A 17,615-nucleotide genomic window follows, 5' to 3' on the forward strand; every position below is an offset into this window, starting at 1 on the left:
GTATCAATGTGATGGTATGAAAGATGTCAACTATAGAGTCCAGTATCAATGTGATGGTATGAAAGGGTGTGAGGCTTTTATTCATTTATTATTTTATTTTATTTATTTATTATTTTTATTATTTACTTATTTTATTTTATTATTAGTTTTTTAATTATTTTTAAAATCTTATCATTTATTTGTGTGTGGCGTCGCGCGGAATCTCGCTTCCTGTTGGGCGGTGTCCGTGCTCTGGTGGCCCGACCTTGCGCTGTGGGGTCTCTGTTGGTGACCTGATGCGGTGGCGGTGCGGCCCCCATGTCTGGTCTAGATGCTGTGTCTCGGTTGTTTGGGCGGTGGTGTGTGTGTGTGTGTGGGTTTGGGTTGGGGTGGTGGGGTCTTCTGGTGGGGGAGGTGTTAGTGTCTCTTGTTTGCATGTTGGCTGGTCTCCGTGATCCTGTTGGCGTGTGGTTGCCGGTCACAGTTTTTTCCATCGCTTTGATGTGATTGGGTGGTGCTGGCTGTCTGGGGGTATTGCAGCTGCTGTTTCTGCTGCCGTTTGTTGTGGTGTGGGCGCCCGTGGCTGCTGGGTCTGGTGCAGAGGGGTGGCTGAGGTTGTGACTGGTGGCAGCGCGCACCCGTGGTGGTTGTCGGGGCTGACGAACTTGCCGGCTTCATACTCGTTCATCGTTGTGTTGGATCGGCTGGTTCTCAGTGGTCAGTGGGTGCCGGGACTTGATGTGTATATATATATATATATACACAGAGATATATATATATGTGTGTATGTGTATGTATATATGTGTATATATATGTATGTATATATACATGCATATATGTATATATATATATGTGTATATATATATATATATGTATATGTGTATATGTATGTATGTATATATGTATGTGTATGTATGTATATGTATATATGTATATGTGTGTGTATGTGTATATATATGTGTGTGTATATATGTATGTATGTATATTTCTGGGGGTACGCTCTGGGCCTGCTTGTCAGGCGGGGGTCTGCCCCTCAGGCTACTGCATCCGGACTGCGTGTCTGGAGCTCCTGGGTCCCACCGTCCATCTCCTCCGGGTGCCCGTCTTGGTTGGGGCCTGCTGGGTCTAGTCCCCGCGTCTATTGTGGTAGCTTGGTGCTGCAAAGTATTCCGAGGTGCTGCGAGTCGGCCAGCTGCTGGGGTAGTGACCTTGTGTGTCAGCATGTCTGTGATCTTGTTTTAATACCTTTTTTTTAAATGTTTTTAATTTTTTTTTTAGATATATTATTATCATTATTACTATTTATTAATTTATTTATTTATTTTTTAATATTTTTGATTAATATTATTTTTTATTTTTCCCCTCCCTCAGGGGGGGAACTCGACAGGGCGGTTGCTGGTTGTTCCATCTCCATCGTTGGGGTCCCTGCGGGTGGGGTGGGTGGTTCCCGTGGCCCTGTGCTGGACAGTCCTGCGGCGGCCAGCTTGGGTGGGGTTGCCGGGGGCGGGCCACGCCGCGCTCTCCGGGGTTGGGGGGTGGGCTCGTGGGGGCCCGGTTGCTGGTGGGGCGGGGCGGTCTTCCCGTCCGGTTGCAGGGAGTCTCTGGGCCCCCCGGGCGAGGCGCCCCGCCTTTCTACCCGTGTGGGGTGTGGTCTCTCGCTGGCTTGAGGTCTGGCTGTCCCGTTTCTCTCGTGCCTTGTCCTCTGCCGGGTGCGTCTGTCTGCGGCCTGCTGCTGGCTCTTACGGGCGGCACGGTGGGCCTGGCTCTAGGGTTCCCGTCGCTGGCCGGCCTGGTTGCGTGGGGCCGGTGGTCCCTGGTTCCCTGGGCGCCACACCTGCTGTTTGTGGGTTGGGCTCTCTGGGTGGCTGGGGCCGTACTCTGGCTCCCACGCACACATGGAGTCAAATATATTGTACATACAAATACACATATACTCACATACATACATACATAAATACATACATACATACATACTTAGGTACCTACGCTCCCACATACATACACAAATACAGTACATACCTACATACTCAAAGTTCGTACATCCACACGCACATTCACTGTACAAACATACACATACTGTACATATACATTCACTGTACAAACACATACACACATACTGTACATATACATTCACTATACAAATACATACACATAATGTACATAAACAAGTACATATGCACACATACACTCATGCACATAATCACGTTTCATCAAACATACATTAATTAACGTTGTTGCCCTAGGGTAAACTGGGTATAACACATGGCACACTGACAAAGCTTAACCTATTGTTACTATAACAATCTACAAGGTTAATATAGGTTGCTTCTCTTTCTTCACCTCCATTTTTCGGCATTCTTTCGTATCTCTAGTTATCATTACGTATATGTATTGTTGCATTTGAACAATTGTATTGTTGATAATAGAGGTCAATTATTGGTATTATTCATTATCAATAGCGCTATTTCTATTGGTATTTGTATTGATGCATTTGTAGTGTATAATGTTCATTGTCATTTCTGTATTTTTTTAATTTTCGCTAACTACTTATTTGCTATCACTTTTACTATCATATTTGTACATGTCGTACTTGCTGATGTTGCTCTATTGTTGTTGTTGTTGTTATTATTGTTGTGTCTGCTGTTGTTGTTTTTGTCTCTCTGTCTAATCCCCCTCTTGTCCCCACAATTCCCCCCTCTGTCTTCCTTTTTCTCTCTTTCTATCCCCTCCTGCTCCGGCCCGGCTGCACCAAATGATAATATAAATACATTTAATAAAGTCAAATACAAATAAGGCAACAATCAGAATCAGAATCAGAATCAGAATAGTTTTATTGCCATTGTTTGAGAACGGGTTCACAAACTGGGGATTTTTCTTGGTGCAATGGTGCAACATAAAAGACATATAACACATATTTGGTAATAACAAGAGCTCTAACTGAGCTATCAGATCTTGTTATAGACTTAGAAGGAATTCAAAGGAGCTACTTTTAGGAGTTATTGTTCATGTGTCTGATGGCCGAGGGGATAAAACTGTTCAGGTGGCGGGAGGTGTGGGTCTGGATGGAGCGTAGTCTCCTGCCTGAGGGGAGAGGGGAGAATAGTGTGTGTCCAGGGTGAGAAGAGTCAGCTGTGATCCGACCCACACGCCTCCTGGTCCTGGAGGAGAACAAGTCCTGGAGGGATGGGAGCTTGCAGCCAATCACCTTCTCAGCAGCACGTACCATGCGCTGCAGTCCATGCTTATCCTGGACTGTGGCGCCGGGGAACCACACGGTGATGGAGGAGGTGAGGATGGACTCTATGATGGCTGAGTAAAACTGCACCAGCATCTCGGTCGGCACCTTAAGTTTCCTCAGCTGCCGCAGGAAGTACATCCTCTGCTGGGCCTTCTTGATGAGGGAGCTGATGGTCGGCTCCCACTTGAGGTCCTGGGTGATGGTGGTGCCCAAGAAACGGAAGGAGTCCACAATGGAGACGGGGGTGAGAGAGTCAATCAGGGTGAGGGGGGATGGAGGGGCTGTGACTTTCCTGAAGTCCATGATCATCTCCACTGTTTTCTGGGCGTTCAGCTCCAGGTTGTTGAGGCTGCACCAGAACGCCAGCCGGTCCACCTCTCTCCTGTAGGCGGTCTCATCGCCATCCGAGATGAGCCCTGGCTCGCTGACAACAAGCTATCCATACACTTGGGTAAAACGGAATCCATCCTGTTTGGGTCCCACATCAACCTTAAGAAAGTCAATGACTTCACCATAAAAGTGGGTGACATTGTTATCACCAGGAAAGATGAGGTCACCTACCTAGGTTCCATTCTAGAGGCTAACCTTTCCTGTGATAAAATGGCAACCAAGGTAATCAAAAAGTTTAACCAACGAACGAGATTTCTCTACAGAATCTCCTCTCTGGTCAACAAAAGCACCATGAAGATTCTGGCGGGAACTCTCGTTCAACCCTTTTTCGATTACACATGCACCTCCTGGTACCCTAGCACCTCCAAAACCCTCAAATCTAAACTCCAAACATCCCAGAACAAGCTAGTCAGGTTACTTCTAGACCTCCACCCCAGATCCCACCTCACTCCTACCCACTTCTCCAAAGTGGGCTGGCTCAAGGTGGAGGACAGAGTTAAACAACTTGCACTGAGCCTAGTCTATAAAATCCGCTACACCTCCCTGATACCGAAGTACATGTCAAACTACTTCCTTAACGTAAATGACCGCCATAACCACAACACCAGGGGGAGCTCCACAAACCACGTTAAACACAGATTCCGAACTAACAAAGGTCTTAACTCATTTTCTTTCTATGCCACATCAATGTGGAATGCGCTCCCAACAGGTATAAAAGAAAGGGCATCTCTATCCTCCTTCAAAACCGCAATAAAAGTTCACCTCCAGGCAGCTACAACCCTAAACTAACACCCTCCCCGGATTGCTAATAATCAAATGTAAACAATCAAATGCAGATACTTTTTCTTATGCCTTCGGATCTCTCTCTCTCTCTCTCTCTCTCTCTCTCTCTCTCTCTCTCTCTCTCTCTCTCTCTCTCTCTCTCTCTCTCTCTCTCTCTCTCTCTCTCTCTCTCTCTCTCTCTCTCTCTCTCTCTCTCTCTCTCTCTCTCTCTCTCTCTCTCTCTCTCTCTCTCTCTATGTCCACTACTTGCTGTCCATATCCTCCCCCTCCTCCCCCTCCACACCCCTGATTGTAAATAATGTAAATAATTCAATGTGATTATCTTGTGTGATGACTGTATTACGATGATAGTATATATCTGATAGTATATATCTGGATCATGAGTCAATTTAAGTGGACCCCGACTTAAACAAGTTGAAAAACTTATTTGGGTGTTACCAATTAGTGGTCAATTGTACGGAATATGTACTTCACTGTGCAACCTACTAATAAAAGTCTCAATCAATCAATCAAAGCCCGATGAGGGTGGTGTCATCCGCAAACTTGAGCAGTTTTACAGACTGGTGACTGGAGGTGCAGCAGTTTGTATACAGGGAGAAGAGCCAGGGGGAGAGTACACAGCCCTGAGGAGTACCAATGTTTGTGGTTCCACTGTCCGAGACAATCTTCCCCAGCCGCACGTGCTGTCTTCGGTCTGTCAGGAAGTCATTGATCCAACTGCAGAGGGAGTCGGGCACACTGACCTGGTAGAGCTTGTCTCGTAGCAGTCCAGGGAGGATGGTGTTGAAGGCAGAGCTGAAGTCCACAAACAGGATCCTAGCGTAGGTTCCTGGGGAGTCCAGATGCTCCAGGATGAAGTGGAGGGCCAGGTTCACTGCATCATCCACAGACCTGTTGGCTCTGTAGGCGAACTGCAGTGGAAACAGGAGGGGGGCGGCGATGTCCTTGAGGTGGGGCAGGACCAAGCGCTCAAAGGACTTCATGACCACAGACGTCAGCGCAACCGGCCTGTAGTCATTAAGTCCTGTGATCCGTGCTTTCTTGGGGACAGGGACAATGGTGGAGGTCTTAAAGCAGGACGGCACGCGGCATTGCTCCAGAGAGGTGTTAAAAATGTCAGTGAAGACAGGAGCCAGCTGATCCGCACAGTGTCTGAGAGTGGAGGGGGAGACACCATCCGGCCCGGGGGCCTTCCGCGTATTCAGCTTCAAGAACTGCCGGTATACATCATCCTCTTGGATGGAGAGGGCCTTTACAGTCCTATGATGTTCCTGGAGTCCTGTGATGTCCTTGGCGTCCTTTAAATCCTTTAATGAAGTGCTGGCGTTGGTGGGGAGGGTGATGGTGGGGGGAGCAGAGCTTTGATGAGATGAAGGTCGTTCATGACGACAGTAATGTGTGTTGAGGCCTCGCTCAGGGGCCTGGGGGGTTTTGGGCTTATAGTTTGTAAGGGCCCTTAGCCCTCTCCAAACGGCCGCAGAATCATTGGAGCAGAACTGTTCCTGTAGACGGTTAGAGTACACAAGAGAAGTATCCTACACTTCTCTTTTGTAAAGTAAATGTGAACAGCCGATATGGGCATCTACATCTACTATATGATTTGCCTGAGAAGCTGGACAGGACCAAAAAAAAAAGAATATGTCAACAATGGATGATATCAAATATGTCAACAATGAATTTCAGTATCAATGTGACTATATCAAATATGTAAACTATAGATTCCAGTGTTAATGTGATGTTATCAAATAGGTCAACAATAGATTCCAGTAACAATGTGATGTCTTACAACACAGAGGAAAGCACTAGAAGCCTGAGACAGACAACAGAAACAAGGACTTTTCAGCCAGCGGAGAGGATGGGGACCCACACTGTGGCCCCCACTGGGGCCCCAACAACACCTTCTGCTGTGGAAGCCTTCAACTCCAACCCGAAGAAGTATTGGGTAAGACACCCGGTCATGTGACTCGTGCATGAGTTGCAGTCTTTGTTTGTGACTAACCACACTTCATTTCTTTCTTTATATGTAGTACTCTCTCAACAGTGGACACCAGGTACTGTACTCTCTCATATTATATATATTACATACTGTACTTACATCTACACCAGGTACTGTACTCTCTCATATCATATATATTACATACTGTACTTACATCTACACCAGGTACTGTACTCTCTCATATTATATATATTACATACTGTACTTACATCTACACCAGGTACTGTACTCTCTCATATTATATATATTACATACTGTACTTACATCTACACCGGGTGCTGTACTCTCTCATATTATATATATTACATACTGTACTTACATCTACACCAGGTACTGTACTCTCTCATATTATATATATTACATACTGTACTTACATCTACACCAGGTACTGTACTCTCTCATATTATATATATTACATACTGTACTTACATCTACACCAGGTACTGTACTCTCTCATATTATATATATATATATATATATATATATATATATATATATATATATATATATATATATATATATATATATATATATATATATATATATATATATATATATATATATATATATATATATATATACTGTACATACAAACCCCGTTTCCATATGAGTTGGGAAATGGTGTTAGATGTAAATATAAACAGAATACAATGATTTGCAAATCCTTTTCAAGCCATATTCAGTTGAATATGCTACAAAGACAACATATTTCATGTTCAAATTCATAAACTTTTGTTTTTTTGCAAATAATCATTAACTTTATAATTTGATGGCAGCAACACGTGACAAAGAAGTTGGGAAAGGTGGCAATAAATACTGATAAAGTTGAGGAATGCTCATCAAACACTTATTTGGAACATCCCACAGGTGAACAGGCTAATTGGGAACAGGTGGGTGCCATGATTGGGTATAAAAGTAGATTCCATGAAATGCTCAGTCATTCACAAACAAGGATGGGGCGAGGGTCACCACTTTGTCAACAAATGCGTGAGCAAATTGTTGAACAGTTTAAGAACAACCTTTCTCAAGCAGCTATTGCAAGGAATTTAGGGATTTCACCATCTACGCTCCGTAATATCATCAAAGGGTTCAGAGAATGTGGAGAAATCACTGCAGGTAAGCAGCTAAGCCCGTGACCTTCCATCCCTCAGGCTGTACTGCATCAACAAGCCACATCAGTGTGTAAAGGATATCACCACATGGGCTCAGGAACACTTCAGGAACCCACTGTGAGTAACTACAGTTGGTCGCTACATCTGTAAGTGCAAGTTAAAACTCTCCTATGCAAGGCCAAAACCGTTTATCAACAACACCCAGAAACACCGTCAGCTTTGCTGGGCCTGAGCTCAACTAAGATGGACTGATACAAAGTGGAAAAGTGTTCTGTGGTCTGACGAGTCCACATTTCAAATTGTTTTTGGAAACTGGGGACGTCGTGTCCTCCGGACCAAAGAGGAAAATAACTATCCGGATTGTTCTAGGCGCAAAGTGTAAAAGACAGCATGTGTGATGGTATGGGGGTGTATTAGTGTGTGATGGTATGGGGGTGTATTAGTGGCCAAGACATGGGTAACTTACACATCTGTGAAGGCACCATTAATGCTGAAAGGTACATACAGCTTTTGGAGCAACATATGTTGCCATCCAAGCAACGTTACCATGGACACCCCTGCTTATTTCAGCAAGACAATGCCAAGCCACGTGTTACATCAACGTGGCTTCATAGTAAAAGAGTGTGGGTACTAGACTGGCCTGCCTGTAGTCCAGACATTGAAAATGTGTGGTGCATTATGAAGCCTAAAATAGCAGAAGGGAGACCCCCGGACTGTTGAACAACTTAAGCTGTACATCAAGCAAGAATGGGAAAGAATTCCACCTGAAAAGCTTCAAAAATGTGTCTCCTCACTTCCCAAACCTTTACTGAGTGTTGTTAAAAGGAAAGGCCATGTAACACAGTGGTGAACATGCCCTTTCCCAACTACTTTGGCACGTGTTGCAGCCATGAAACTCTAAGTTAATTATTGTATGCAAAAAAATAAATAAAGTTTACGAGTTTGAACATGAAATATGTTGTCTTTGTAGCATATTCAACTGAATATGGCTTGAAAATGATTTGCAAATCATTGTATTCCGTTCATATTTACATCTAACACAATTTCCCAACTCATATGGAAACAGGGTTTGTATATATACTCTATGACCACATATAAATATATATAGACTATAACCACATATAAATATATATAGACTATAACCACATATAAATATATATAGACTATAACCACAAATAAATATATATAGACTATAACCACATATAAATATATATACACTATAACCACATATAAATATATATAGACTATAACCACATATAAATATATATAGACTATAACCACATATAAATATATATACACTATAACCACATATAAATATATATAGACTATAACCACATATAAATATATATAGACTATAACCACATATAAATATATATAGACTATAACCACATATAAATATATATACACTATAACCACATATAAATATATATAGACTATAACCACAAATAAATATATATACACTATAACGACGGCGTGGCGAAGTTGATAGAGTGGCTGTGCCAGCAATCGGAGTGTTGCTGGTTACTGGGGTTCAATTCCCACCTTCTACCTTCCTAGTCACGTCCGTTGTGTCCTTGGGCAAGACACTTCACCCTTTGCCTCTGATGGCTGCTGGTTAGCGCCTTGCATGGCAGCTCCCGCCATCAGTGTGTGAATGTGTGTGTGAATGGGTGAATGTGGAAATACTGTCAAAGCGCTTTGAGTACCTTGAAGGTAGAAAAGCGCTATACAAGTATAACCCATTTATCATTTATCATATAAATATATATAGACTATAACCACATATAAATATATATAGACTATAACCACATATAAATATATATACACTATAACCACATATAAATATATATACACTATAACCACATATAAATATATATAGACTATAACCACATATAAATATATATACACTATAACCACATATAAATATATATAGACTATAACCACATATAAATATATATACACTATAACCACATATAAATATATATACACTATAACCACATATAAATATATATAGACTATAACCACATATAAATATATATACACTATAACCACATATAAATATATATACACTATAACCACATATAAATATATATACACTATAACCACATATAAATATATATAGACTATAACCACATATAAATATATATAGACTATAACCACATATAAATATATATAGACTATAACCACATATAAATATATATAGACTATAACCACATATAAATATATATACACTATAACCACATATAAATATATATAGACTATAACCACATATAAATATATATAGACTATAACCACATATAAATATATATACACTATAACCACATATAAATATATATACACTATAACCACATATAAATATATACACACTATAACCACATATAAATATATATAGACTATAACCACATATAAATATATATACACTATAACCACATATAAATATATATAGACTATAACCACATATAAATATATATACACTATAACCACATATAAATATATATACACTATAACCACATATAAATATATATAGACTATAACCACATATAAATATATATAGACTATAACCACATATAAATATATATACACTATAACCACATATAAATATATATACACTATAACCACATATAAATATATATAGACTATAACCACATATAAATATATATAGACTATAACCACATAAAAATATATATAGACTATAACCACATATAAATATATATACACTATAACCACATATAAATATATATACACTATAACCACATATAAATATATATACACTATAACCACATATAAACAGAGGTGGGTAGTAACGCGCTACATTTACTCCGTTACATCTACTTGAGTAACTTTTGGGATAAATTGTACTTCTAAGAGTAGTTTTAATGCAACATACTTTTACTTTTACTTGAGTATATTTATAGAGAAGAAACGCTACTTTTACTCCGCTCCATTTATCTACATTCAGCTCACTACTGATTTTTATCCATCTGTTAATGCACGCTTTGTTTGTTTTGCTTTGTCAGACCGACCTTCAAAGTAGGATCTATCGCATGCCTGCGTTACACCAATCAAATGCAGTCACTGGTGACGTTTGACTGCGTTTCACCAATCAAATGCAGTCACTGGTGACGTTTGACTCCGTTTCACCAATCAAATGCAGTCACTGGTGACGTTTGACTCCGTTTCACCAATCAAATGCAGTCACTGGTGACGTTTGACTCTGTTTCACCAATCAAATGCAGTCACTGGTGACGTTTGACTCCGTTTCACCAATCAAATGCAGTCACTGGTGACGTTTGACTCCGTTTCACCAATCAAATGCAGTCACTGGTGACGTTTGACTCCGTTTCACCAATCAAATGCAGTCACTGGTGACGTTTGACTCTGTTTCACCAATCAAATGCAGTCACTGGTGACGTTTGACTCCGTTTCACCAATCAAATGCAGTCACTGGTGACGTTTGACTCCGTTTCACCAATCAAATGCAGTCACTGGTGACGTTTGACTCCGTTTCACCAATCAAATGCAGTCACTGGTGACGTTTGACTCCGTTTCACCAATCAAATGCAGTCACTGGTGACGTTTGACTCCGTTTCACCAATCAAATGCAGTCACTGGTGACGTTTGACTCCGTTTCACCAATCAAATGCAGTCACTGGTGACGTTTGACTCCGTTTCACCAATCAAATGCAGTCACTGGTGACGTTTGACTCCGTTTCACCAATCAAATGCAGTCACTGGTGACGTTTGACTCCGTTTCACCAATCAAATGCAGTCACTGGTGACGTTTGACTCCGTTTCACCAATCAAATGCAGTCACTGGTGACGTTTGACTCTGTTTCACCAATCAAATGCAGTCACTGGTGACGTTTGACTCCGTTTCACCAATCAAATGCAGTCACTGGTGACGTTTGACTCTGTTTCACCAATCAAATGCAGTCACTGGTGACGTTTGACTCTGTTTCACCAATCAAACAGAGCCAGGCGGTCACGTGATTAACTGCACATAAAGTTTCAGCGGCAAACAACAAGCTTAAGCTTACATGAACTCAACGTCAAATTTGAGGAAGCACATGGCGGTAAGTAACCTTAGTAGATATTTTGGCTGTCACCGTAGGCTGATGTTAGCTTCTCTGCTATGAATCACTGTCACATGTACATCGTGTGGGGACATTTATTAACGCACTGCAGCCTCATAGACACACACACACACACACACACACACACACACACACACACACACACGCACACGCACAGTCGCACGCACACACACGTATGCATAGAAACACCAATCAATGTGTTCCCAGGTGCAGCCCACACCTATCAGTTTATGGTTTGCTTAAAGGCTAACTTGTTATTTTCCTTTGTAATCTCTGCCTACTGAGCCTATGGTGCTGTTAAGTTATTGTGGCTCAATTTGCCTTCATTTTTTTATGTGAATGTATTATTATTTAATATATATTATTGTTTTAGTTGCTTAAGAGATATTCCTGGCTCTGAATTTGCTCATTGCTATTTTTATGTTTTTGTGCATTATTTGTTGCCGTCATCATTAAACGAACAGGTTACTCATCAGTTACTCAGTACTTGAGTAGTTTTTTCACAACATACTTTTTACTTTTACTCAAGTAAATATTTGGGTGACTACTCCTTAATTTTACTTGAGTAATAAATCTCTAAAGTAACAGTACTCTTACTTGAGTACAATTTCTGGCTACTCTACCCACCTCTGCATATAAATATATATGGACTATAACCACATATAAATACATATGGACTATAACCACATATAAATATATATGGACTGTAACCACATATAAATATATATGGACTATAACCACATATAAATATATATGGACTGTAACCACATATAAATATATATGGACTATAACCACATATAAATATATATAAAGCACATATAACTATATATATAGACTATAACCACATATAAATATATATGGACTACAACAACATATAAATGTATGTAGACTATAACCACATATAAAGCTGTTTGATGTTGTGAGCGTGTACTTACCTGTTGTAGGAGGAGGAAGACAAAGACCTGATGGAGGTGTGCAGGCGCCTGATGGCTCATTTGAAGGATGGAAACTGCACGCTGACATGGCGCCACCACCAGGGCAAACTGCTCTTTGACTGTGTGGAGATCAACGGCAAAGGTAGCAGCGCCTCATCAAGTACACACACACAATAATGTGTCACCTTCATGGTCTCACAGCCGTGCAGCAAGTGCAAACCTAGTTGACAAAAGAAGTTATTAAATACAATAAATTATCATGTTTTGGATGAGCTCAAATGAAGATTTAGAAATATGCTTTACTTCTTTTTAGCCTCGAAAGTACACTCCAATACTAGCTGGGCTGTGTACTACTACAAACCCCGTTTCCATATGAGTTGGGAAATGGTGTTAGATGTAAATATAAACGAAATACAATGATTTGCAAATCCTTTTCAAGCCATATTCAGTTGAATATGCTACAAAGACAACATATTTAAATATGTTGTACATTGGATATAGATCATCTACATGTACATAGAAGTGTACATCAGCTATAGATCATCTACATGTACATAGAAGTGTACATCAGCTATAGATCATCTACATGTACATAGAAGTGTACATCAGATATAGATCATCTACATGTACATAGAAGTGTACATCAGATATAGATCATCTACATGTACATAGAAGTGTACATCAGATATAGATCATCTACATGTACATAGAAGTGTACATCAGCTATAGATCATCTACATGTACATAGAAGTGTACATCAGATATAGATCATCTACATGTACATAGAAGTGTACATCAGCTATAGATCATCTACATGTACATAGAAGTGTACATCAGCTATAGATCATCTACATGTACATAGAAGTGTACATCAGATATAGATCATCTACATGTACATAGAAGTGTACATCAGATATAGATCATCTACATGTACATAGAAGTGTACATCAGCTATAGATCATCTACATGTACATAGAAGTGTACATCAGCTATAGATCTACACGTACATAGAAGTGTACATCAGATATAGATCATCTACATAGAAGTGTACATCAGATATAGATCTACACGTACATAGAAGTGTACATCAGATATAGATCATCTACATAGAAGTGTACATCAGCTATAGATCTACATGTACATAGAAGTGTACATCAGATATAGATCATCTACATAGAAGTGTACATCAGCTATAGATCTACATGTACATAGAAGTGTACATCAGATATAGATCATCTACATAGAAGTGTACATCAGCTATAGATCTACATGTACATAGAAGTGTACATCAGATATAGAAGTGTACATCAGCTATAGATCTACATGTACATAGAAGTGTACATCAGATATAGATCATCTACATAGAAGTGTACATCAGCTATAGATCTACATGTACATAGAAGTGTACATCAGATATAGAAGTGTACATCAGATATAGATGATGTACATGTACATAGAAGTGGAGCAAGTAGATGAACAGGAAGTAGAATACTGATGTAGTTGTTGTGTGTGACAGTGAAGACTGCGCTGGCTACTCAGTACTATGAAGACATCAGCAAGGTGAGTTATGATGATGTCACTCAGTACTGTGATGACATCAGCAAGGTGAGTTGTGATGATGCTGCTGGACAACACCTGCACTGACCTTTGACCTCTGCTTGTGCCACCTGAAGAAAGCCACAGACAACAAAACGCTGATCGCCATCTTGGCGTCGTGTGGCGCTCTGCTCATCATGATCATCATCCTGGCCGTCTGTGCCTCACACCACCGCAAACCCTACTCTGACAACCAGGTGTGTCTTATGCTGCCATCATACTGTATGCTGCCATCTTACTGTATGCTGCCATCTTACCATCATACTGTATGCTGCCATCTTACCATCATATGCTGCCATCTTACTGTATACTGCCATCTTACCATCATACTGTATGCTGCCATCTTACTGTATACTGCCATCTTACCATCATACTGTATGCTGCCATCTTACCATCATATGCTGCCATCTTACTGTATACTGCCATCTTACCATCATACTGTATGCTGCCATCTTACCATCATATGCTGCCATCATACTGTATGCTGCCATCTTACCATCATACTGTATGCTGCCATCTTACCATCATACTGTATGCTGCCATCTTACCATCATATGCTGCCATCTTACTGTATACTGCCATCTTACCATCATACTGTATGCTGCCATCTTACTGTATACTGCCATCTTACCATCATACTGTATGCTGCCATCTTACTGTATACTGCCATCTTACCATCATACTGTATGCTGCCATCTTACCATCATATGCTGCCATCTTACTGTATACTGCCATCTTACCATCATACTGTATGCTGCCATCTTACCATCATATGCTGCCATCTTACCATCATATGCTGCCATCTTACCATCATATGCTGCCATCTTACTGTATACTGCCATCTTACCATCATACTGTATGCTGCCATCTTACCATCATATGCTGCCATCTTACTGTATACTGCCATCTTACCATCATACTGTATGCTGCCATCTTACCATCATATGCTGCCATCTTACCATCATATGCTGCCATCTTGCTGGTCAAGGTAACAACTTGAAAACAATCACCACAAAGTCACCACATCTGATTATTAGAAGGCACAGCTCTCTAACTCAAGGCCCCGAGGCCAAATCTGGCCCGCCCTATCATTTCATGTGGTCTTGCAACTTCATTTAAAGTGGCTTGCCAAGTCATTTAAAGTGGTCTTGCAACTTCATTTAAAGTGGCTTGCCAAGTCATTTCATGTGGTCTTGCAACTTCATTTAAAGTGGCTTGCCAAGTCATTTCATGTGGTCTTGCAACTTCATTTAAAGTGGCTTGCAAAGTCATTTAAAGTGGTCTTGCAACTTCATTTAAAGTGGCTTGCCAAGTCATTTCATGTGGTCTTGCAACTTCATTTAAAGTGGCTTGCCAAGTCATTTTATGTGGTCTTGCAACTTCATTTAAAGTGGCTTGCCAAGTCATTTAAAGTGGTCTTGCAACTTCATTTAAAGTGGCTTGCCAAGTCATTTCATGTGGTCTTGCAACTTCATTTAAAGTGGCTTGCAAAGTCATTTAAAGTGGTCTTGCAACTTCATTTAAAGTGGCTTGCCAAGTCATTTCATGTGGTCTTGCAACTTCATTTAAAGTGGCTTGCCAAGTCATTTCATGTGGTCTTGCAACTTCATTTAAAGTGGCTTGCCAAGTCATTTCATGTGGTCTTGCAACTTCATTTAAAGTGGCTTGCCAAGTCATTTTATGTGGTCTTGCAACTTCATTTAAAGTGGCTTGCCAAGTCATTTCATGTGGTCTTGCAACTTCATTTAAAGTGGCTTGCCAAGTCATTTCATGTGGTCTTGCAACTTCATTTAAAGTGCCTTGCAAAGTCATTTAAAGTGGTCTTGCAACTTCATTTAAAGTGGCTTGCCAAGTCATTTCATGTGGTCTTGCAACTTCATTTAAAGTGGCTTGCCAAGTCATTTTATGTGGTCTTGCAACTTCATTTAAATTGGCTTGCCAAGTCATTTTATGTGGTCTTGCAACTTCATTTAAAGTGGCTTGCCAAGTCATTTCATGTGGTCTTGCAACTTCATTTAAAGTGCCTTGCCAAGTCATTTAAAGTGGTCTTGCAACTTCATTTAAAGTGGCTTGCCAAGTCATTTCATGTGGTCTTGCAACTTCATTTAAAGTGGCTTGCCAAGTCATTTTATGTGGTCTTGCAACTTCATTTAAAGTGGCTTGCCAAGTCATTTTATGTGGTCTTGCAACTTCATTTAAAGTGGCTTGCCAAGTCATTTCATGTGGTCTTGCAACTTCATTTAAAGTGGCTTGCCAAGTCATTTTATGTGGTCTTGCAACTTCATTTAAAGTGGCTTGCCAAGTCATTTCATGTGGTCTTGCAACTTCATTTAAAGTGGCTTGCAAAGTAATTTCATGTGGTCTTGCAACTTCATTTAAAGTGGCTTGCAAAGTAATTTCATGTGGTCTTGCAACTTCATTTAAAGTGGCTTGCCAAGTCATTTTATGTGGTCTTGCAAATTCATTTAAAGTGGCTTGCCAAGTCATTTCATGTGGTCTTGCAACTTCATTTAAAGTGGCTTGCCAAGTCATTTTATGTGGTCTTGCCACTTCATTTAATGCGGCCTGTCACATCATTTCATGTGGTCTTGAATCTTGAAATCATCATTTCATGTGGTCTTGAGATCACATGACTTCCATTTCCAGGTGTATTACCAAAGAAGACTTATACAGTTTAGTTTTACTGTCAATATTATTGATGTCAAGTGCTACAAACTAACAATGTGAGGAACTCTTCAATCCTATTAGACTTGATTCATGCCTAGAAAATGTTCTTACAAAAACAATGCACAATCTGTCATTTGACCTGAAATGCATCATGGGTAATGTAGGTGGTGTGTTTCTCTATTGAATGTTATTTTAATAACATCATTATTATCCATACTTTGATGAAAGATGTACATAAAATGAGCAGGTTGTTTATGTGACTTGATGTTTGCTTACCAGCAACACCTGACGGAGGAGCTTCACACAGTGGAAAACGGTTACCACGACAACCCCACGCTGGAGGTGATGGAGGTGCAGCCAGAGATGCAGGAGAAGAAGGTGGCTTTGAACGGCGACTTTGGCGACAGCTGGATCGTGCCCATGGACAACCTGCTGAAGGAGGACGTCCCTGACGAGGAAGACACACACCTGTGAGAGGGAGGAGCCACCTGGCACACCTGTGGAAGTGTGATGAGGAGGACACACATTTACCCTGAACATTGAATGACTCCTTTCTTCACACCATCATATTTCATCCTGTATGCCCAACTATCAAAGATGGCCTCTTGAAATGAACACTGTCAATAGCACAGTTCAATCCACAGTATACTGTACCTGTCCCAGGTGTATTGGACTGGTGGTATGTGATACATGTACACACACTGTATATATGCTGTATGTACACACTGTATATATGCTGTATGTGATGCATGTACACACACTGTATATATGCTGTATGTACACACTGTATATATGCTGTATGTGATACATGTACACACTGTATAT

At 40.5% G+C, this 17,615-nt stretch overlaps 1 protein-coding gene across 1 annotated transcript in view; it reads left to right on the forward strand.

Annotated features, from left to right (window-relative positions):
* The window catches only part of LOC133661325 (basic proline-rich protein-like), a 48,447-nt gene extending 30,832 nt beyond the window's left edge, over nucleotides 1-17,615 (forward strand). Inside the window, exons 3-8 of the mRNA XM_062064452.1 lie at nucleotides 6,184-6,332; nucleotides 6,418-6,441; nucleotides 12,537-12,669; nucleotides 14,044-14,087; nucleotides 14,201-14,320; nucleotides 17,070-17,615. Coding sequence (XP_061920436.1) covers nucleotides 6,184-6,332; nucleotides 6,418-6,441; nucleotides 12,537-12,669; nucleotides 14,044-14,087; nucleotides 14,201-14,320; nucleotides 17,070-17,264 — 665 coding nt within the window. The 3' untranslated portion in view covers nucleotides 17,265-17,615. The remainder of the gene's footprint in view (nucleotides 1-6,183; nucleotides 6,333-6,417; nucleotides 6,442-12,536; nucleotides 12,670-14,043; nucleotides 14,088-14,200; nucleotides 14,321-17,069) is intronic.

This window comes from Entelurus aequoreus, linkage group LG12, assembly GCF_033978785.1.
Source record: "Entelurus aequoreus isolate RoL-2023_Sb linkage group LG12, RoL_Eaeq_v1.1, whole genome shotgun sequence".
Taxonomy (NCBI): domain Eukaryota; kingdom Metazoa; phylum Chordata; class Actinopteri; order Syngnathiformes; family Syngnathidae; genus Entelurus; species Entelurus aequoreus.